The sequence below is a fragment of the Lithobates pipiens genome, unplaced genomic scaffold (assembly GCF_037356315.1).
Source record: "Lithobates pipiens isolate NorthernLeopardFrog02 unplaced genomic scaffold, aLitPip1_a1.2 Scaffold_16, whole genome shotgun sequence".
Classification (NCBI taxonomy): domain Eukaryota; kingdom Metazoa; phylum Chordata; class Amphibia; order Anura; family Ranidae; genus Lithobates; species Lithobates pipiens.
The window spans coordinates 310,096,555-310,120,976 of NW_027507748.1; the positions used below are offsets into that span (position 1 = coordinate 310,096,555).

Here is a 24,422-nt window from a genome sequence, read left to right on the forward strand (position 1 = left end):
TGTGTATGGACTCATTGATTACTATAGTGATGTACTTAGATGCGTACAAAACTGGTGTACGCATCTAAACGCAGTGTTTGTTTCTTCGATTGAGCTGTAATTTACCAGGTGAAAATAAAGGAAAATAATTGTTTGCTTTTAGGTTTAATGCCGCATTCGACTTTTATTATTAATAAATTGGAATGATCTTCTAGGAAAACAATAGAAAGTGTCAGGTTATAACAAGCCAGACAGAATTACCAGAAATGACCTTATTGTCCATATCATTGATTGGTATCTAATCCATTGTGGTACAACAGGTTTATTGCCTTTACTGTATTTCCATGTGAAAAGCCAGAAGCAATGAGGAAGTAAGACTGAAAGAACTGTATATGGAGGAGCTGTGCTTACTACGTATGATGGGGAAACCACAGGAGGCTGTGCTGTGGGAGGTAACGCCAGCTTATTGGAGGCTTATAAATAGGTTGTTAGGTCACCTAGCTGAATGAGTGTATACAGTATACACCGAAAAACTGTAGCACACCGACAGCCAACAGCAGAGCACCTGGGACACACAGCAAGCCTTTATGGAAACGCAAAGGTAAACTCCACTAAAGAGACGTAAAAGGCAAAAAAAAAGCCTAGAATGATGATTTAGTATATAACTAGCTCTTTTGTTTTTCTTTTCTCTTCTACTTATCTGTGAACGCCCTTTACTTCCCTTTTCCTTTTTTTTTTAACAACAATACACAAATTTGTGTCTACATACAATGCTTGGGTTGTAATTTACTAAAGTGAAGTGAAGTTTGATTTAAACATCTAAACATGATTCAAGAAACTAATTGTGAACGTTGTCTACACGATTATAGCAAACGATACTTTGCGTCATCTCACTTCACAGCACTCTACTAAATAACCCTCCAACTGCTCAGAGAAATGCCCCGTACACACGGTCGGACTTTCTGACGGAAAATGTGAGATCGGATCTTGTTGTTGGAAAATCCGATCGTATGTGGGCTCCATCTGACTTTTTCCATCGCAATTTCAGACACACAAAGTTTGAGAGCAGGATCTAAAATTTTCCGACAACAAAATCCGATCGTTTAAATTCTGATCGTGTGTAGACAATGCCGACGGACAAAGTGCCACGCATGCTCAGAAATTAAATTACGAGACCAAAGCTATTGGCACGTTTATAGTCCCGTCGTACGTGTTCTACGTCACCGCGTTCTGAACGATCACATTTTCCGACAACTTTGTGCGACCGTGTGTATGCAAGACAAGTTTGGGCCAAAATCCGTGGGAAAAAATCTGACTAATTTTGTTGTCGGAATGTCGGACCGTGTGTACAGGACAAAAGAGTAAACCCCCATACACACTATCTGGTTTTTCTGCTGAGTTTTTCCTTCAGATTTACCAAAACCATATAATAGGAGGTCAAACCTTAGGAGTTTAAATTTGTATGCAATCAGGCAGGCCCTTACACTACATGGTTTTGGTAAATCTGAAGGAAAAAATCTGCAGAAAATCTGATGTTGTGTATGTGTATGGGGCATCAGACTACAGTTTACTTTAATTTCTTGTTACTAAGAGGTGTAACTATTTACAGGCAGTTATTGGAACAGGAGAGGGCTACACAGGAGATTTTTAGTAGCTCCATCCTGCTACTAAAATTTGTAGCAATTTAATTGGCTGAACCAAAAAAAAAAAAAAAACAACAAAATTTAAAATATTGCAGTTTACCAATTCCTAAATGTGGTGACTGTATTTGTTTTTTTTAGTCTTTTCCCCTCTATTTTTACCTTGAGATCCAAGCAGTAATGCACATCCTGTCCTGGGTTGCATTCATACCTGAGCATCAAATTTTTTGAGCGTTTTTTTTTTTCCTGTTTTATTACAGCATTTGAGCTTAAGGCGTTTTTGTATTAGCCAATAGAGAACGGTATCATCTGTGACATCTCCTGTTGCTGTGTGGATATACGCACTTAAAGACACATGTTAAAACCAGAATATTGTACATTTTTTCATGCACCAATGCAATTCTGTTGGACTCAAAACGCACTAAAATGCTGCAATCTGCCCGATTTGAGCTACAGAAAGAAGCTCCAGAACTTTTTTGAGTGTTCAGGGTGTGACAAGCGCCATAGAGAATAATTTTTTTTTTATTTTTTATGTTTGAGTGTTTTGTAGATTTGCGCTTCGAGCTACAAAGTACTCAGGTGCGAATGTAGTATAAGTTGGCATTTATTGGAAGAAACTCGTAATTTATAACATGACATGCAGTTTCTTTCCTGCTCATAGCAATAAAAGGACTTTGATACTGTTCTTGTTGAAGCTGATGTATTTAAAATATATAGAAAATTGTTTGTTTTTTGCACGTTCTAGCAAAAACTTATTTTATATTGTGCATTTGATATTGTACACCTCTGTGCAGTTTAATTATCCCTGTGCCTAAAGTATGTGTAACACTGTAATATCCAATGAGCAGGTTGTAAGCTCCAATTTGTGTTTGCCCTGTTGTCCACTGGCATTGCATACCCATCACAAGGATAACACAGATCTTTTTATAGAGCTCATTCGATCACAATAACGTCTTCCACACATAGCAGCTGAGTAAGGCCCCTTTCTCATAGGGCAGACTCTGCCAGGAGTTGCCTGCTCAGGAGGGATCAGCGGTCAGATTTCCCCTGCTGAGCAGGCTGATGGCTTGTTCCGTGTCTGCTCCGCTTATACAGAACAGACACAGCCCGCTGTCCTCTATGGGCGGTTGGATGTAAACGGACCACCTGCTTTTTATACCCCATCGCCCTCCTCGTCAATCCAATTCACCAAATAAAGAGGGAACGTATCCCTATCCATCTGTTTTTAGCCAATAGGATCGGCCGTCAAAGGACCCATGTCCATTGACACCCACCGCTCTATAGAGGGCAATGGATGGTCTAATCGGGTCTGCCTAAAAAACTGACAGGCGGACCCGATCGGTCCGCTCGTGTGAAGGGAGCCTAAAGAATACTGTGGATGAAATGTAATAAGTGCATTGCCAAAATACAACTCTGCTAGCTAATACTGTAAATTAAAAATGTAATCGTATTCCTTTTGTTATTTTTGAAAAAAAATATGTTTTCATGACCATTGCAAAGTTTAAAATATGATTTCATAATGTTGATTTTTTTTTTTTTAACAAAGTATCTTACAAAAGGCAGCTAAGTAAATAATATAGTAGCAGAAACCACACTCCTAAGACATGCTGGTAGTTTAATTGGCTCCTGCCTAAATTGGACCTAGTATGTGTATGTATGAATGTGAGCTAGAGGCCTTAGATTGTAAGCTCTTTTGAGGAAATGTATTGCCATAATACCCGGCTGCCAGTTATGTAATACATATTTTAGAAAAAAAATGCAATAATTTTATTACAGTCATTAAAACGCAATTATTGACAAATTGCTTGTAAGAGCTTTTTTATGAGACCAAAAATCTCATAGGTATACATTTGTACAGGTGGCACTGGGCACATGAGTCAGCCACGGGACGTGCACCAGATAACATTGAATATTGAAGGCAACTTGTGTTTGAACATGAGCCAAAAGGAAATTCATAGAAGCTTTCTGTCTTGTAACCAAGCCTTGGATTCAGCATCAGATAATAGTTTTGCACTGGTGTTGCACACTGCTTAGCCTTTTAGTGCATTAAGGCTCTGTTCCAGTATGCGGCCCTGCATCACATGTCACCCACTGGCGGTTCACACTGCCGTATGCAAACCGCTGCGGGTGTCAATAGAAAGTTAATGACACACTCAGATTGGTTCTCTTATCTCAGTGTGAACTGTCAATTTAAACAGGAATAAGATCACATGGGTGTGAACGCACATGTGATCCGATTCAGGTGCGGACCAAAAAAGGTTCCTGCATGACTTTGGTCCAAATGCGATTCAAATTCAGCCATACAATCTGTATGGCTGAATTTGCATCGCAATGACATTGCATGTGATTTGCACAGCTATGTGGTGCGAATCAGATGCAATGTCTGATATCGCAGCAGTGTGAACCCAGCCTTAAGGAGGACAGCATAAAGCAGGGTATACAAAGGGGGTCTTTTTTCAATCAGTCAGGGAGTTAAAAAAAAAATATTCCCTCATCCACATCGCTCAATATCCTCTGCTGCGATATTTTCTAACAGTAGGAGCCCCCCCCCCCCCCCCCCCCCCACTGTCAAAAAACTCCTATCAAGGCTGCAGCCATTGGCTGCATATGCTGATTGAAATAATAATAATGCTGCCCAGCTCTGCCCTATTGTTGTGTACAGATGACTCACCTGAAGACCCTGTGTTTACATGGAAATTACCAGCATTCATATGTAAATAGCGGCGGCCGGCAGCATTCATATGTATATTATGCCCCCCTGAGGTCATATCCACAGTAATCTCTAGCAACCAATCAACAAGCAGAAATCATGTGCTCTAACCTCTAGCAACTAATTGGTGAGCCGTAACGTGTGCTGTAACCTCTAGCAACCAGTAAGTGAGTGGTAATGATGCACTGTACCCTCTGGCAACCAATCGCAATAGCCGCCTGATCTGATTCAGTAAACTGATTTTGAGTCTAGCTGCTATTTATTGTATGTCTCAGAGCAGGTGGAGAGCAAAACTGCATGGGGGGGGGGGGGGTCCCAAGAAAAGTTTTGCCCAGGGTCCAATCAATATTAAAGACGGCCCTGCCTAACTGTAAAGCTAGTTGCTCTATATAGTTACATAGTTAGTCTGGTTGAAAAAAAGACACACGTCCATCTAGTTCAACCAATAAAAGGGAAAGAAAAAACAAAATATCATACAATCCTATACCCACAGTTGATCCAGAGGAAGGCAGAAAAAAAAACCCAGCAAAGCATGCTCCAATTTGCTATAACAGGGGGAAAAAAATCCTCTGTGATCCTCCGAGAGGCAATCAGATATTCTGGATCAACTTTACCTATAAATGTTTAGTATCCAGCCATATTATGTACCTTGTGTACCATTATGCATATTATGCCTTGTGTTGTCTGGGACACTACATCCTACCTACTTTTCTTTAAGGAGAGTCATTTTCTCTCCCACACAGAGTTTGCATGTTACACAGATAACGGATTGGTGTTACTTCCAAACATTCCCTATGGTGTTGGAACATCTAAAAGAAAACACTTCATCCCCCAATGGTTGCTTAATTTACATTTAAATGTAAACTTTTTTTTTTTTTTAATTGTCCAGGAGGAAAAGTAGGGAGGTTTTACTGGTAATTGTGTGCAATTTACCGGGATGTGAGGAGGGTTCAAGAGGAGAAACAGGACCTACAAAGATAAATAGAAAAAGCCAACAGAAAGATTCTGTACCTTTTGTTGTCCTAATTCCACTAAAGCTGTGAACCATGGAGACAATAAAGGAGGGGGGTTGCTTGTAGTGGGTGACAACCCCCCCCCACACACACACACACAATGTCCCTTCCACCCTTCCACCAATCCATCTAATAATTAGGCTAATTAGATGTGGCTACAACAAAGTGCACCCCAGCCTGAATATCTGAACATCTGTTACCAGCAATTACTTCATCCTAGCTTTGCTGCAATCTTTTCACTGGGTTCCATAGGGCTTGCTTTACTAAAGGAAAATAGGTTAGTAATTTTTCAAGGGAGGTTTCACTTTGCAAAGAAAATTGCACCAGAGTTTAGTGAATGAGATGACACTCTGCTAACTTCCATCATCCAATCATATGCAAGTTAAAGAGGAAGTAAACCCTGATGAGTTTACTTCCTCTTTCATTCCCTGCAAAGGCAAAGCATAATGGACTACTATGCATCGCATAGTAGCCCATTATGTGCCACTTACCTGATACAGGAGCCAGCGAAGTCGCCGCTGTCCCCTGTAGTCCGCCGCATCCATCTTGTTGGTGGGGTCTCGCAGCTCCGCCGCTGTCATTCGGCAAAGCCGCGATGACGTCACTCCCGCGCATGCACACGGGAGCCGACAGGCGCAGCAGCTCCATCGCTGAGAATGCTGCGCTCAGTGCGCCTGCGCGCCGCTGTCTACGGTGCATGCGCCGTAGACATCGGTGCTCGTTTTCGGGCAAATATCTCCTAAACCATATAGGTTTAGGAGATATTGCTTGGACCTACAGGTAAGCCTTAATCTAGACTTACCTGTAGGTCAAAGTGGTTTGTAAGGGTTTACAACCACTTTAAAATGTTTATTTTCTTTGTCCGTAATTGGATATTCTTTGTAAATGCAATTTCCTCACATTCACTAAGCTTTGCAAAGCTAAGAGCCTTTTTGCCTTTAGCAAATCAACCCCATTGAATGCAATTTCAATTGTTTGTAACCCAAAGCCTAGTCCAACACTTAATGGTAGTTTATGTGAATGGGCATTACTTGTCTTTTATGGCCAGCCTAATTATGGAAGTATTTCTAGGCGATTTGTGTGGTGGTATTTATCTACATGCAATTTCTGTGAATGAATGTCTCCGCTCTAAATAATGGCCTAAGAAATGTGTAGCTCTCCTTGATGCAGTTCAGAAAATAGCTTTTTATGTAGTATTGTAAAATAGTAGTTTATTAACCTTTTTTTATTTGAATGCAGGAAAAATATGGCAGAAACAGACATAAACAGCCCTAAATTGGAACGGAAAGAAAGAGGGAAGTTCTCTTCTTTAAACAAGCAAGAGGCTATATTGGTACTGGAAACATATGTAAAAAGGAGTTTAAGCAATCGAGAAACAAAGAGGACTGTGGAAAAGAGAGAAAGGAGACACGGTAGACTGCAACGATCAGTCACTGACCTCACCAAGTTTAAACAAAGAGTAAAGGAGAATAATATACCTGTAGTTACCAAAGCAGAATTACAGGAGACAGAGACGAAAGATGCGGGTAATACCAACAAGCCATCAGAATCTCAAGAGATGGCCCAGAACCATCAGCCTGCCAGCATGGCCAACGTTAAACCTGCCAAAAAGTCATGGTTTAAGAACCTAATGAGTCAACTCTTTAGTAAAAAGGAAAATCCTTCTGAACAGACAGCCTCAGTGGTTAGTTCTGTCACCCCCGAGACTGATGGACATTTAACACACACTTCAAGAAAGGCCAGTTTTAACAAAAATAGCATTCGAAGGGCGCTTTCTTTTAAGAAGAATGTTTCAGAAGAAGAAACAAAGTTGAAACGACCCGACTACCTTCCACTGAAACACATCAATAAGATACCATCAACTAAACGACGTAAGTTATTGCTGCAGGCATTATACGTCCTTAGTGACCAAGACACAGAAGTCTAAACAGAAACAGAACGATTGTGTGAGAGCCCGCAAGGTATGGTTGTGATATCCTAAACTGCAGTGTGACTGGGAGAATATAGGTGTACTTAGCAGGAAAACACAGTCTTCAATTAAGTTATATTAAAAATTCAATTCAACCAATATTGGTGTTTAAGTTATTGATGGGTTAAACCACTAAATGGCTTTTTATATTCTTTAGGCCTTATGCACACTGGACGTTATAAAAAATGCCACTAGCCTTGGCTGTAGAATGAGTTTTGCAGTAGCGTTTTATAGTTGTTGCGTTTTTAGCTTTTTTTTTTTTTAGCAAAATTATACTCCCACAAAAGCTTATTGCTCAAACACACAGAATAGCCACGTTTTTCAGCGTTTTTAAGCTTTTATCAGAGCTAGAGCATTTTTACATCTGAAAAACTGCTCTTAAAAAGAGAAGTTTTTATTTTGTGCTATACTTACCTAGGTGGATGCAGCATCAGAACAATGCTGCATCTGTCCCCTGCCATCTCTGCATTGAGAACCGAGCCACCGAACACCGCCGATGGCTCGGTTCTCACTCATGAGCAGCCGTCTCAGCATCTAAGCAGCTCGCTGAGTTGTCATCCCCTGGACCACATCACTAATGATTACGCTAGGTAGACATGTATGGAATGGAGACAGGAGTGTCAACTGAAGCAGCAGCTCATGTTGTATTTAATATGGTGCCTCATGCAGCAGTGAAAACAACTCAAAGAACGATAATGTCATGGGGTTTGGTTAATTTTTCTGTTGATGTCACCAGATAGAGCTCAACCTGTGTTGATGCCCTTAACTGTAGTCCTCTAACCTGAAATGTTAGATATACCAATAGCTGTGAAGTTTATAAAGATGTTAACACATCACAATTAGCTTAGAGAAAAAGTTATTTACTTAACTAGGGTGTAAAATAAGAGTAGAGTTTAGGGCTTTGGTGTTGGAGTCAAACTTTTTTTCTCGTATACATATATAATATTTTTAAATGCAGGAGAAAAGCATGGAGGCTGTTATTACCACCGAATGTCTGCAGAGATTGAACTGCTTGTGAATGATACGGAGAGTACAAGAAAGCCAAGCCTGGGTGAAGAGTTAAATGATGGAGAAACAAAGGGAATTGGTAAGCTACAGCAATAGGTGCAAAAAGAATTTACACATATCTACTTTTCCCATTTACTAGTTTAATATTGCCTTCTTTTTTTTTAAAATAAATCTTAGACACTTGAGCTTTGTACATAATGGTTAGTACTTTAAAGGCCAAACTCTAGGCAGATATAAAACATGTAATGGAGTAATGTTTTTTTCCTAAACAAACATTTTAAATGTATTTTTAAATGCACATAACATAAATGCCCACGCTTGATATGGTTTTAACCTCTTGTAATCTCCTGAGCAGCACTTAGATTGGGAGGAAAAGTCAAATTGTGTGATTTTTCAAGAGTATGGCAAGGCGCACGCTGACATGAGTAGAAGGTGACCTCATCAGTCTTTTATTGTTCCTTCACTCTTCATCATAGGTGTGCACAGGTGGTGCGCCAGGGGTGCCTGGGCACACCCTAATCACCATGTGCGTTACTGATTCCCCCTACTTCCTGGGCTTCCCCCTCTCCCCTGCTGGCCCTCCACCCTGCAGTGCTGCTGGCTTCCCTCTTCTCACCCCCCCCCCCCCCCCCGGGGGGATGTTCCAGGATGGAGAGCGGGGGAAGGGGCTAGTAAATAGTGTCTTTTCTAAATGAACACATTGAACACACTCACTCAGGGTGTCCGTTCATAACTTAAGCTTAGTATAGTAAAGCATAGTAATACTGTGTTCACTAGCTGGGTTGTTTAAATGCAGCTAAGAAAAGTCATGCCACCAGGCTGGCTACGTTGTGTAACTCTCAGAATTTGGTGAAAAGAAACACACCTTTCCCAGGTAAAAATGCTCCAATATATGCATTTCAATGGTGCATTTAGCTGTTTGCATGGGGTTGGAGCTTTAATCCTTACCTAGATGACATTGGTAATAAGCTTCCAGTAATGAGTTCTAAAATATGTATTTATTATAGGTACTTACTGTAAGTATAACATGTTTGTTATTTTTTAAAAAAAACCTGAAGCTTTAATATCACTTGTATTGCTTTTTCATGATCGTCTGTGTAGTAGTTTGTTTATTAACCCATTTTGTTCTTTTTTAGATGATGTGATAAAGCATATTGTTTCCATACTTCAAAAAGAAGGAGATGCCTATGACAGAAAGGTATACTGCGAGCAATTATGAATACAGTAATCTACTTTGATACTTTTTTGAAAGATTTATTAACATTTCAGGCTATATATGTTGTCATGCATACAGGTGTTAAAAAGGGGTGGCTGGTGGTATTATTATATGGTATTATAAATACAGGTATACATAAACTGTAGGGCACAAGTGTAATGGATCATTTTCATTAGAGATATAAAAACTAATATGTGTTTAAATCTTATCCCCCGCTTAGATAAAAGAAGATCCCACCCTCACCAACTTCTTTCGGAACATCTCTTACAATTCCTTCAAGCAACTTGCAGATGTCTATGTTGATAAAAAGATGAAAAAAAGCGGCTCAGAGGAAACACCAGAGGACGTGAAATTTGCATTCTCCATTCACTTTACAAAACAAGTTTCTGGAATCGCTGCCCATCCTGTAAACAGAATAATGGGTTTTGGAAACCAGTATCTACAAGACACCTTTACGTGGTTATCACAGAGTAGAGACAATTTGGTAAGTACATACCTTATATAGTTACCTAATCTAGCCCTTGTTCTCATGATGCACACTCCATTGGCTAAGGAAAAAGCAAACATCTACTTTCTGTTGCTGTGTGTTTCCCTGTAAGAGATTCCTTTTACTTCTTGTGTGGTCTCTGGGGGAGGAATTGAAGGTGAATCTACCCAATGAGGACAAAGACGGCAATAAAAAAACCAACCCCACTATAAAAAAAAAAAAATATCCCCACTCTACAGGTACATGTTCCAATACAAGGAAAAATTCATACTAGAACGGACAGCTGCTGGAGCGCTTTACCTCACCGGCAGCTGTCTCGACCAGGGTAGGAGGCAGTGTAGGGTGCGGTGCGGCACATCACACAGCTCCCTTTTTTTGTTTTGTACAAACTTTATGTGAAGTTTACAAAAGTACACTTCATTCATAGCACTGTACAGTAGTACCATGCTATCCTGTACAGTGTGCTGCGATAAAATGCATCGGTGTGTGTGATCCACTGTGAATTCCCTTCCTCTGTACTTCTCCCTTCCCCTTTTCTCATAGGTAAGGTATAGTAATAATATATATATATATATATATATATATATATATATATATATATATATATATATATATATATATATATATATATATATATATATATATATATATATATATACACGCGCACACACACACACGCATATATATATGTATTATTACTATTTCTTACCTAGTTCTTTAATGAAATTAACGTTATTGTTACATTCAACACTTCCCTTACAAAGCTTTAAGCTCTCTATGGAGCTGGTTCACACATCTCCGCAGTGGCTTCAGTGCGAATTTGCACTGGAGTCCTGTGCGTCTTTTGGTCCATTTCAGGCCTGAATTCAGCCCAAAATTCAGGCTGAAATCGGACCTGAAACTGTAAATGTACACGCACTGGACTCCTGCTGTGGGACGATGCGATCTGTCGTGTGAACCCAGCCTGATGAATTTCTCACACAAAGATTTTTATCTATTTCTTAAGGGGTTACATACTACTTTATTTAATCTTAATTTAAATGATTTTTTCAATATGTGAATTACTATATATTATGATTTTTTATGACAAGCAATTGTATCTTGATACCTGTACTATTGTAACTTAAAGAGGAAGTAAACCTTGATGAGTTTACTTCCTCTTTGTCTCCCTACAAAGGTAAAGCATAATGGACTACTATGCATCACATGGTAGCCCATTATGTGTCACTTACCTGACACAGGAGCCAGCGATGCCACCGCTGTCCCTGTAGCACAAAGTGTCCATCTTCTTCCAGGTATCGCTGCTCCGGCGCTGTGAGTGGCCGGAGCAGCGATGACGTCACTCCCGCGCATATCTCCGTTAGCAGCGGCATGCTCAGTGCGCCTGCGCGCCGCTGTCTACTGTATATTTAATGGACCTACAGGTAAGCCTTAATCTAGGCTTACCTGTAGGACAAAGTGGTCTGTAAGGGTTTCTAACCACTTTAATAACATTTATTGAAAGAGAGCTCTTGGTTTCATTCCAGTGTGAACGGGACACACAGAAAACAATTACATTCTGTGTGTCCTTGCAGTGACCAGTGTTTAACAATGCAGTAAAATGGCTTTCACCGCACTATGGGGTTGATTTACTAAAGGCAAATAGACTGTGCACTTTGCAATGTGCACTTGTTCCAGGACTTAGTGAGGCGAAGGTTCACTTTGCAAAGAATACCCAGGAAATAAAAAAGCATTTTTGCTCGCACATGATTGGATGATGGAAGTCAGCAGAGCTTCTGCTCATTTACTAAGCTCTGGAGTAACCGCTCTTGCAGAGTGTAACTACATTTTGCCAAATGCACAGGTTATCTGCCTTTAGTAAATCAACCCCTATGTGGGATTTTGCTCTAAGAAAGATAGTAGGATTGGGATATGTAAATCGAAGACTCTAGTAATGAACGCATTTCAAGCTCATTATTAGTTTCACTCGAATGAGCTTGATTACATAGTGGTGTGTAATATTTTCATCTGACCTCCATGTTCTACATTTGGATTACACAATCTTAATTCTTAGATAAATCATACTTGGTTGGTTCCTTTACAAATTTTACATAGCTCTATATGATGCTGCTCATTAAAAGGAGTGACTGATGTCACCTAGTATTGTTTACTATAGCGATACGCCAATGTGCTACAAGTAGAATGCTGAGTCATATGCACACAACAACAAAGCAATTCTGACATGGGTGACTCCAGCCCTGTGAAGAATACCAGATGGCATTTGTTCTGTATGGCAAGCCTTGGAAGGCATGGGGAATAAGGGCACCTGTAATTAAGACATTGGTGTCAACTCATCGCCTTAATGTGTCAGAACATCATCTTTGCTAAATGCCAGTGTAAGACAATACAATTACATGCGGATACTAGTTAGCTGACATGCTGCCAATTAAAACATCAGAGTGCTCAGAGTCGGACCAGTTTAATAAGGAACAATGAGGCACAAATTCATTAGACATTCCAAAGTGCCCAAAGCACATGACTGTGATTGGATTACTACTGCAGCAGGCAATTAAGACTTGTCATATGTTTAGTTTCACAAACAAGGAAATGGGAAATTCTTTTGTACATAGAAACTATTTTTTACTGTTGTATGCCAGAAAATATGAATAAAATAAGACCACACTAATATTCCTAGTTTATATTACATTATACAGTATATTACACTTGCTAAACTAAACTAAAGCAGCTGCTGAAAGTAGGTATAAATACACCAAAGCTAATTTACTAAAAAAGTCTCTAGAACTAAAGGAAAAACTTTTTTTTCATTTTAGATGAGTATAGAAAGTCATAATTCTTCTCTTTTTTTTTTTTTTGTCTCCTGTGTCCCTTTGGGCATATTTCCCTTCACTTCCTGTCCAAAGGCCTAAACAGGAAGTATGAGGAAATCCCACCAAAGTAAAGGATTCTCTGGTCGTTATTAGTGTCCCCAATGGAATATTTCCCCTCTATTACTGCCATGATGACAACCCAAAATTCTCCAGGGGCACAGACAGCAATAAAAGCTTGGCAAGCGTTTGAATCCCCCTCCACTCGATCCAACCAAATTTTATTTAAAAAAAAGTTTTGTCTTTAGTTACACTTGAAGAATCTTTGCACAATAAATTTAATAAATATTCATTTCAGTTATATAATCAAGTGAAAAGCTAATCCCAATTTACTTATATCTTCTGCACATGATTGGGTATTCAGGCCTCATGTACACAAGGTATCTTTTTAAGATCTCTGAATATCAAAACTAAATGGTAGGAAAAGATGCCTAAAAAAAAAATAAAAAAATGGTAAAAGCCACATTATTGCACACACATTTAGGCGTGTCTAGCATTTGAGCATTAATGCATTCTATTAAACTCTGGCTATTGGAATGCATTAATGATAAAAAGCTAGATGCGCCTAAATTGCGTCTAGTGGTTTTTGCACGTTTCGATGTATTTAGGGCATATTCTACCTTTTTCTGCTCTTCAGCTTCTCTCCTAATACTCCTGTAAATTCCCATGTATGTATGGAAGTGCAGTCACTGTAGATCAGAGGGGAACATGCAAGGGAAAAAAAAAACAGATTTTTTTTCTTGCACAGGATTGGATGATAAAATCAGCAGAGCTTCCCCTCAGATCTACAGCGACTGCACTTCCAAGTGCACTTGTAGTGCAAAGTGGATTTGCCTTTAGTAAATCAGCCCCACTGGCTTACATAGAGGTGCTTTATAGGCTGGAAAAAAAAATGATCAATGTCTAACAGCATTTATTTTTTAAGCTCTGTGAATGAGGCCTCAGTAAACAGGAATTTGCTTTTCACATGAATGGAAAGCAGAAGTGAAGCTTCTTTTTTTTTGTGTTAACACTCTCAACCCCTTTAGTAAATCTGGCTTTATTTCGTGATGATACTGTTTTTGGGCTTATGCATGTGTTCAATTTTTTATTTTATTTATGCCTGTAAATGCACCTTACTGTTAGCCTATGTGGCCATGCACACTTAGGCATTTATATCCATGTTTCAAGACCAGCGTTTTAGAGGCATAAAAAAACAAAAAGGTGCATTCGGCATAAATGCGTACGTATGCATGTGAATGCATTCCGATGGGTAGAATAACATATTCTGGCTAGCAGAAAGCATTCATGCCGAACCCAACACGCACGTGCTTAGAGGCAATTTTTTCTGCCAAGTTCTGGCAAAAAAAAAATCCAGCATATTTTGAACATAAAATCATACACCCAGGTGCATGAGGCCTAAGTAGGACTGAAGGCAGCATTTTGTATCCATTTTAGATAGATAAAGGGAGTGTTTTAACTCCTGTAAGTCTCTTTGCCATCTATGTCCGATTGGGGAGATTTCCCCTCACTTCCTGTCCCATTGCCAAAACAGAAAGTGAGAGGAAGGATAGAAACTAGGTGTTCTGCTACCAACTCTTGCAATTTACTTGTTTCAGCAAGAAGCAGAGACAAAATTAGGGACAAAAAAAATATTTTCAGCATTTCAGTACTGTATAGTTTATAACAAATGTAGCATGCAACTAAACTGTATTTTCATGTTTCAGAATAACGATGTTGACACAGAGGGATACATCAGTCCAGACTGAAGAAGGCACACTGGACTGCACACGGGAACAGCCCTCGATTTTGGCGCATGGCAGCCAAGATCAGTCATTTACACTGTGAAGCACCTTGCGATATGATGATGCTATGCCAATCAATAGAAATATATAACAGTCTTGCATTACTGCTGGTTCAGTAATATTTTCTTAAGCCTATATGTTTACATAAATGGAATATTCAGGGAAACAAGAACTACAAGGACCCAAATGGTGAAACTGGTCGATATACGGATACAGATACGATATACGGATAATAGAAAAATGACCTAAAAACTTATATAGCGCACACACAGGAAAAACGTGTCAGCGAGCTGCTGTGTCCAAACTGCGGTCTGACATGTTAGCATTACAGTGCGCCAAGATTAAACTTTCTGCTTTAATATTATATTTGTTTAGCAGTTTCCTGTGTACATTGTTTGATGTAATGAGACCACACCAGTGAAGGAGGATGGCACCAGGCAGGAGCTCTGGCCCAAGGCCATTAAGACATGGCCCTATTTGCTTCTACTGAATGTTTACATTATAAAGTACCTGAAATTTGTATTTTTTGTGAAGTTTACTGTAGAATGTTTGCACTTAAAGTTTTTACACTTTAATTATATTAATAGTATGTGAATATGTAAATAGTAAAAATTACCTCTATGTGTGAAATAAGTAATACAATAAGTAAAGTTAAAACAAAATACTGTTTCTGTCTTGCTTTTAATGCAATGCTAAAAATAAAGTTGATGTACATTGTGAGTTTTTCAGTAGGTCACCGCTTTGTTTCACCAGCTTTGTTGATATATTATCTGGTTAAAGTGGTTCTAATATGAAAAAGTAAAAAAACACCCCACTACCTGATTTACCACCCCCCCCCCCCCCCACCCCTAAACACTTACCTGACTCCTCTGCCCACTCCAGCACCACTCCTTCTCTTCCTGGCCTCCAAAGAGACACTGAGGGCAGCAGGAACCATAGGTTGCCAAACCTAGGTTGGTCAAACCCCTTTGAGGAGGGAGCTGGGCATGGCCTGTTAGCACTGTGTATGTCCATGGACACACACCAGTTGGCTCAAGAGCATGCACACGAGTGCTCCCTTACCACCTGGCTTGCTGAGGGGGCACTTGGAGGGGAGAGAAGCAGACAGCGCTGGCAGGGGACCATCAAAAGTGGAAACAAGGCACTGCGCAGTGCAATATAGTTGCGCAAAGCATGCAAGTATAACATATTTTTTTATTTTAAGAAAAAAAATAGCCTTTAATATCACATTAAAGTGTAAGTTCACCTTTATTACATTAAATCTGTGACCTTACACTGGACCCCTTCCTCCCCCCTAGTTCCGTTGGACCAGAGTCCTGCAATCCCCCGCTCTCAGACACCGTCAAGCTGCTTCCCCAGTCCAGGGGTTTGAAATCCCTGTCTTGCTCTCCTCCCAGTGATGACAGCAGGGGCTAGACAGATTCTGATTGGTCAGCCCCGCCCATGTGACCAATTAGAATGCTTCTTTTCTGTACACGCTGAGAGGTATGGATAAGAGATTAGGCAGCTGGAATTTCAAATCCCTGAATCAGTGAAGTGGCTTGCTGGTGTCTGATAGTGGGAGATCATGGGACTCTGGTACAGTGGGACCTGGGGGGTGGGCAGGGGGTCCAGTGTAAGTTCACCTTACAGACACCTCCTTTCTCAGCTAACACCATGTCTAAGGCCATCCGGTTCTGGAATGTCATGTAGGAAGTGGGGGCTAACTGGTCAGCAATTCCCTGGAGGGCATCTTTAGTGTAATTCACAAATCTTTGTTGGTTGTAGTATATGTAATTGATCCAATCTACATTCTTGTTCACAGTTATTATGGGGATCAAAGACTCAAAACCAACTTTTACCTGATCCCTGGATTTGAATTCATCAGGGACCCCCCTTGGAACTCCTATAGCACCTATGTACACATGAGGGTCAAAGCTTCCGGAGAGAGCTGCTCGCTTCCTCCTCTGACTGTGTGCTGGGTCAGTGTATGCATCAGGAGTATCTTCTGCTAGGATATGGAGGGGCATAATTACCTTTTCAAGGGCACATTCACCGGTCCAGATTCCTCTAATCTGGTCCTATGTTCCAACCCACTGTCCCTCCCAGGAACCACAATTCTGTCCCCAGTAACTGCCTGTAAGACACACATATATCCTTACCATCAGGGATGTCACTGTACCAATGGCATTGCCATGAAAGAGTAAACGGACAAGGTACTATGTCACAGTAATCAAAGGTAAAGGTGGTCACATGTGTACCTGAAGAGTTATACCAAAATGTAATTATGTTATCATTTTTTGTGATGACCACCTCCTGGGCCTCCCCCCTAGACCAAACAGAAAAAGGATATGCAGCATGGTCATCATGAAGTGGGCGGGATCTTGTCCTCAGGGGTTGGAGGTTTCTTGCAGTGGGAGGCGTGTATTCAGGTGTTCTTCCCGGCCAATTTGACTGAGGTAGCTGTGGTCCGCAAAACTTGGAATGGACCATCATATCTGGGTTCAAGAGAATGTTTTCTCACAAATGTATTTACCAGCCCCCAATCTCCAGGCAGTAGTTGGTGTGTTCCTGTATCTAATTTAGGATCTGGAATGGAAGAAAACACCTGGACATACATTTGGGTTAATTCTCGTGATAATGCGGTAACATAATTAGTCAACACATCAGATTGCAACTGTAACTGTTGGGAAAAGTAACAGCCAAGTCTAGGGGCTGAACCAATCAAAATTTTATAAGGGGATATGGCATATTCCCCCCCCCCCCCCCGGGGTGTGTCTGACACTGAACAGGGCAATGGGCAAACTGTCTGGCCGACTCATGTTAGTCTTTTGGGCCATCTTTAACATCCTGTTTTTCTAGTGTCCCTTTCATCCTTTCTACCTTCCCGCTACTTTGAGGGTGGTAAGGAGTGTGCAGAGCCAACTGAACCCCCAGTGCTGCCCTAATCTTTTGTAAGGGTTGCTGTGAAGGCTGGGCCTGATCGCTCTCTATCACCTCTGGGACCTCAAATCTACATACTATCTCACTCAGTAGTTCCTTAGCTGTGGTCCTGGCAGTCATGTCCACCTCCACTAGGGCGTATTCGAATCTGTCACTCCTTTGGCATTTGGGAGTGATCAATTTGTATCCTCTGGAAGGGGTATAGGGCTTTTGCCAGGTGCTTTTGTGCCTTTTCTGTACATTCTGGGTTACATTTGTTGCAGATAGTGCATGATCTACAGAAGTTGTTGGTCAATGGAGTAACTCATAAGTTCATAAGAGTCTTTGTCAAGTGGGCAGCTCCATTTGCCCATTTCAGCATGGCTGGGTACATACTCCTGGGTAGACAAGGCTTCTTGTTGCACTCGAATAGTCCATCTCTGAGAGTTCCTCCTCTCCGTTTCCAGCTTTCCTTCTCATCCGGACTTGCTTCTTCCTGTAATTCTTTCAGATAAACTCTGTCCACTGGGAGAGTCTGTAGGGTAAGCATGGAGTGGTCGTCTTCTACCACCCTGCTTTCCACTTCCCGTGGACCACTGGCTGTCTGTTTGGCAGCTGAATCGGCTAGATTGCCTCGAGCTTCCTTCGAGTTGAGTTTGTCGTGTGCTTTACTTTTAGAATAGTCACTTGGGTTGGGAGAAGCAGGGCGTCCATCAAGTCCTTGATGGCTGAGCTATGTTTCACAGGTGTTCCTGCAGCCGTCAGGAACCCCCTGTCCTTCCAGATAACACCAAAATCATGGGCAATGCTGAAAGCATATCTTGAGTCCGTATGAATGTTGGCTCTTTTTCCCTCTGCCAATTTACATGCTGTAGTAAGTGCCTGCAGCTCTGTCACCTGTGCAGACATTACCGGCAGTAAGGTTTCAGTTTGGAGAACCGAGTTTTCAGTGGTGACCTGGATCCTGCAGGGGTATTTCACTCACGGTGGGGAGATGTGTGGTTTCCAGCCGCATTAGTTCGATGCAGTCATGGGGTGACAAGTCAGGACTCGACTCCTCCTCCTTTCCCCCCCCCGAGAAGTGGAAGAAGGGTGGTAGGTTTCAGTGTTTGGCAACGTAATAGAATAATGCTGTCTAGAAGGTAGGAACACAGGAGTCTCAAGTGTCTGGCAGTGGACAGATGTTTCGGCTGGATCTTGGTTGAGTATGGGAGCAATGTCATGGGGAGCAAGCAGAACTAGGCAGAGTCCGAGGACCAAGCCCAACGTTTTGTCAAACAAGGCTTGTGCAGCAAAGACAGCTCGTAGACATGATGGGCCTCCTCTTGCTATTGCATCCAGCCGACAGGAATAATATCCTATAGGGCGTAGGCAGATGCCGTGTGATTGGGTGAGTACACCTGTAGCATGTCCCAGATGTTCGGATACAAAGGGCTTGAACGTTTTGTCGTAGTCTGGGAGCCCTAGCGCCAGAGATGGTGTGCTTGAAGGCCTCAAAGTTGGATATTGCTTCAGGAGACATCTGGAAGGGGTCTGCTTTCAGGGTATCATACAAAGTTTGCATCAGTAGGGAGCCTTCTGGAATCCATGCTCTGCAATAGGAAATTAATCCAAGGAAGGAATGAAGGGGCTTCTGGCCTTGTGGCAGTGGGATGTCAGAGATTGCTTTCACCCTGTCTTCAGTGAGGTGTCTTGTCCTATGGGACAAGACAGTGTCCAAGAACAATTACAGATGTTGAGCACCACTGCAATTTGGGCTTTGAGGCTTTGCAGCCCTGTTTGGCAAGATAGCGCAACTGGCTTTCTGAGGTGACTTCAACAGTGGGTAAGTCAGCTGCACAGTGGAGAAGGTCATCAACATATTGGAGGAGAATCACTTCCAGGTGATCCTCTTGTTATGTGTCAAGGATGATAGCCATAGCGTTTGCAAACTAGCTTGGAGACTTCTGTGCCCCTTTTGGCATAACTGTCTAGGTACGTTGCTGTCTTTTCGTGGGTGAATGCAAAAGGTACCAGCAGGAGGGGTGAGGGTGGACACTGAAGAGAGCGTTTGCATGGTCCACCACTGTGAGGTACTTTGCAGTCAGGGACACCCCCGCAAGTAGCTGGTTCTCTTTTAGGGGTTCTCTTCTTCCTAGAGAACAGAGGTGTGTTGCATGGAGATGCGCAGGGTATCAGGGCTCCATCTGACACGAGGGCCTTGACGTGCTTCAAAATATCTGCAGATTGAGCTAACTTTAGGGGGGTATTGTGGTTTCCGGGGCAATGATGCGCCCTCTTTGAGCTTGACTGAAACTGGTGGCACCATTAAGTGACAGTTGTCTTCCGGTCCTGTGGATCATAGGCACACAGGGATTCTGTCAAGTACTTCCTGCGGTATTGAACTTGGAGTTATAGCTTCACGAAGTGTCATCAGGAGAGGCAGAGAATACAAAGCAGATGAGTCTTCCAAGGATAGGGGAGTATGTTACTTCACTCCCCCTTCAGGTGTGAAAATGATTGACGCCTGTAGTCTGGACAGCACATCAGCTCTTTGTAGATTCAAGGGACATGTAGAGGACACCACAAATTTGGCAAGCAAATCAGGAAATGTCCCCACTTGGAGAGGCTCAGTGAGTGGACTGGAGCGGGGCACCCCATCCACTCCCACGCAGGAAACATCAATAGTGGAAAGGAAAGAATTATCAGGCAGGTCCTCAGCCCGCAACACACTCCTGGCTGCACTCATGTCAATGAGAAAAGTGGTAGGTTTTCCTTGTATAGGTAACGTGACCTTTGCTAGGGGTCCCCCAGTCTCATTTGAGGACACTGTCATAAGGGGTGACACGGGTTTTCTCATTTCCTAGCATGAGTTGGGGCATGGTGGTGGAGGTTCATGTCCATGTTGCCCTTCACGGGGATCCCTGTCTTGTCTCGATTGTCTTGGGGCTCTGCATACTCTTCTGATGTGACCCCGCTTCCCACAGTTGTAACAGATGATCTTTTCCCTGGTATTGGGCAGTGGTGGAGGACGAGTGTAGGCGGGATCTTCATCTTGTGTTACCATGAGGGGCGTTGTTTTTTTTTTTTCCTTTTTGGTTTTCTATCCCTCTGGCCACCAACAGTAAATCAGACATTTTCATTGAGCGATATTCAGGGCGGGCTAGCATCAGGCTTTTTCTGATATCCTCTCTGAGTCCTGAGACAAAAGCAGATAACGTGTGTGTGTGTCTTTTCATAGAGGGAGAAGCCCAGATCATCAAAGGCCTGTATGAGTCTAGCATGATACTTCTCCACAGACTCCCCTTTATCTTGGGCAATATCTTGGATTGTGGTGGTCTGATCTGCTAATTTCTCCTTTGCCCAGTCGCGGAGTTGTGCACAGAACTCCAAGCCTGAGGTGTAAGAAGTGGCACTTGCCAGGCAGGCATCATTGAAGGCTGTCTGCATGACCGGCCAAAAGACGTGTCCTGCTTTAATTTGGCATAGGCTGATAAAGTCTCTCCAGGCAGCTGAGTAAGTTTCTTGTATCTGCACTATCCTGTGGTAGAAGGGCATTGGCTGCTTCTCTGGGTCAGTGTCAGGAAGATCCTTCTCACCGGCATCCGAGCGGCGTAAGACGCAGAAGATCTTCTGTGCGGTAAGAAGAGCGATATCGCGGTCGGCGGGAGCGCGCGTGGCCGTTTGACGAAATTGGCGCCAATAGCGCTATTTAAAGTGGATCCTTGCTTTACTGCCTTGCTGCCCGATCAACAGCGTTCCTGTGTACTCTGGTATCCTGTATCTGAATTCACCTGATCCGTATCCTGATCCGTATTGAACCCGGCTTGTTCCTGACTTCGCTGTTTGCTGCCTCCCCCCGACTTTTGGCTTTGTACCCGACTACTCTTCTGGATTTCGTTTCTGTACCTGATCTGCTCGCCTGTGCCTGACCTGGACCGTTATACTACTCCGTTACCTGCCAGTTTCTTGTTTACCGCTGCTGGACTACATGACACCTCCCAGTCCACCACCGTACCCGGCTGTTGTCTCCTCTGTGCCCTATTGCCTCTTATCTTTTGCTGCGGACTACAGGACTTCTTCCACTACCCGCTATATCCTGTTTGCACCTGCACCCGCTGTTGGACTACAGAACTCCTCCCGTTGTCCGTTGTTTCCTGCGGCCACTTGCACTCTGCTGTCGGACTACAGGAATCCTCCCGCTGTCTACTGTACCTTGCCGTCACCTGCACTCCGCTGCTGGACTACAGGACACCTCCCACCATCAACGGTTTGCTGCTTCCTACATCAACCATCCAGTCAGGCACTTGTGCTCCTCTGTGCTCCCGAGCCCCTGTCATCACTACCAGGGCCTCCCGAGTCAGAGGTCTACGAGAGGCCGCTCCCTGCATTCCGGGCTCTGCCTTAAGTCAGGCAGACTTGTCACTAAGGTTGCTGCTTGTGATGGGGTAAAAGCGACATACATTACCGGTGCCCCTTCTGGTAACCGAGACTGGTGTTGGGGCGGGGGCTGAGAATGGGCACTGTTTCTTATGGTTGTCAGCATACGTTTGAGATCCTCCCAGAACTGTGAGTCTGGAGCCGGATTGGGGGTTAAATCAGCAGGTGGCCTTGCTGCCTGTTGTTGGCCTTCCCACTCGGACGCTTCTTCATCATTAACATATCCGGCCTGTGAAGGTAGTGCTTCCATACTAGGGAAGACAGGTGTGTGGTAGGAACCATCCTGGTTTAAAACGGGAAGAACTGGGTATAGGCCATGGCTAGGCCTATTGGGTGTACCAAGATGGCCGCCGGCAGGAAGTGCACTGGGCTGTGCCTGAAGTGAGGGCTTGGGTGTACCAAGATGGCTGCTGGGTGAAGTTGTCACAGTGGGTTGTGCTTGGGCTGGAGTTTTGAGAAGGGAGTGGGTGTAAGGCGGATGGCAGAGTTGTCCCTCTCCTCCTTTGTTCCAGTTTTAGTATATGGGGGCGGTACAGCCACATTATCAACTCTGTGATACACATACATAGTACAATTGGCATCTTTCTTGATTTCCTCTTCTATCCAACCCTCTTTGCAATGCCCTTGCCGTCCTGAACCATGCTTCTGCCACATCCAATAAGCCGTTATCACACAGAGCACCCCTTTGTTCTCTTATCAGCACACGCCATTCCTCTGCTTCTTGCAACATTTTCTCTCCTCTTCACAATATCACATGCTAGCATTCCCTTCTCTCTCTCTCTCTCTCTCTCTCTCTTTCAGAGGACGGCTTAAGAGGAGAATACAGGCAACTAATGGGTTAATACTCCTCTGACTGCTGTCTTATCAAAGAATTCCTAAGGTGGGGGCTCGCATCCCTGCGAGCCATCCTGTCTCCCTGTCTCCTGGCTGTTCTCTTCCAGGGTCAAAACTAGCACGCCGGAGGTGGTGTGGAGCAGTGGCTTATGGCCCAAATGATCCTTCAGGTAGCCACCTTCTCCCCAATCCTCCTTGTGTATGGCAAACAGTAATCGACAAATACACTCAGGACATTACACCTGACACTCTTTGAACTGCAAAGATAGCTCTCGGGAGAAGCTTACCTGAGTTACAAGACTGCCAAATTCCAGCTAGCCTTCGTTCAGTCTGCCCAATTTCCACAGCCGAGATTAACCCTCAAGAAAAGCTCACCCAAGAAGAACATTTATAGATGTTTGCAGACTGCCACTTCCGCAAGCCTTCTTTCAAACTGCCCTAATTCACAGCTTGAGATTAACCCTCAGAGGTCCTACACAGCCAACCTCGAGTAACCCCGTCTATAAACGCCTGCAGAATTCCACCCCACCACTAGAGGTAGAATCTAGGGGTGAGGATGGACACACGCCTGCAGCTGCACTTTCAGTCTGCTAAATTTTCAGTCCTTCAGAATGACAGACATTGAACAGATAATAGTCAGCAGAAAACCATTAGCAGGTTTGTTAAAACAGCTTCAGGCGAGAAATAAGTTACCTTCCTCTTTGAACAATCAAAAGGAGCCAACAAGACAAAATCAACGGGCCCAACCAGAGAAGTCGTACTATGGTAAGGATAAATATGCTTACCATACTGTTAGGGCTGCGCGCTTAACCCCCTTCTCTGATCTGGCCAGCCGTTCAGTCCTGGAATGCGGTCTCCCTTTGATTGAAGCCTGAAAGCCCCACGTTGGGCGCCAGTTGAAATGGATAAGAACTCCAAACTAGTTCTTGGTTATCTGCTGCTATTTCTAATTAAAAAGTATAAATGTGCATGCACATTAGAAGTAAACACTCTCTGAGACACGTTCAGCTCGGCTACTTCTAAATTCTGATTTATTGGTGGGCGGGGTTGATATTTTATACAGAAAGATATGTCATTGCTATGTCAGTCTAATTGGTACATCTCATTGGCTACAATACAAGAGAAATGAAGAAACTTGATGCTTGAAGTTCGGTTGAAGCTGGTTCCTAGATTCCTTAACAATGTTGCCCAGTTATTTCTATCATTTGGTTAACAAATGGTTAACAAAGCGAGGGACAAAGTTGCTCCGATTTTCATCTTAATATGACTTTCAGCTCGACTGGCGACTCCATCCTCCATCTATATGTAACATCTGATCCCAACCTCAGACAGTTAGGTTGTTGAGGAAGAGATCAGAGGAGGAGTGGTGGCGCCATAGGGACCACAAGAGAACAAATTTATCATATGTGTCCTCCGCCTTCGCCTGCAACTCCTCCATAAGCATTATGTCGTTATATATCCGCCCACCCAGAAATGGGGGGGTGGATTCCTTCTTCCAGTAAAGAGAAACAACATGGTGGGCCGCAGAAAGGAAGAATCTTAAAAGACTCCTCTTCTGTGACTGGATTGAACCTGGGAGAATGGATAGGAGAGCAATT

General features: G+C 42.8%; 1 protein-coding gene across 1 annotated transcript; it reads left to right on the plus strand.

The window, feature by feature from the left end:
* The first annotated feature begins 440 nt into the window (after positions 1-440).
* Positions 441-15,390, plus strand: LOC143982691 (uncharacterized). The gene is made up of 6 exons (XM_077481620.1): positions 441-580; positions 6,582-7,213; positions 8,270-8,398; positions 9,456-9,517; positions 9,756-10,019; positions 14,593-15,390. The coding sequence occupies exons 1-6, from the start codon at positions 567-569 to the stop codon at positions 14,632-14,634; spliced, it is 1,143 nt and encodes a 380-aa protein (XP_077337746.1). The 5' UTR covers positions 441-566; the 3' UTR covers positions 14,635-15,390.
* Positions 15,391-24,422: the final 9,032 nt, after the last annotated feature.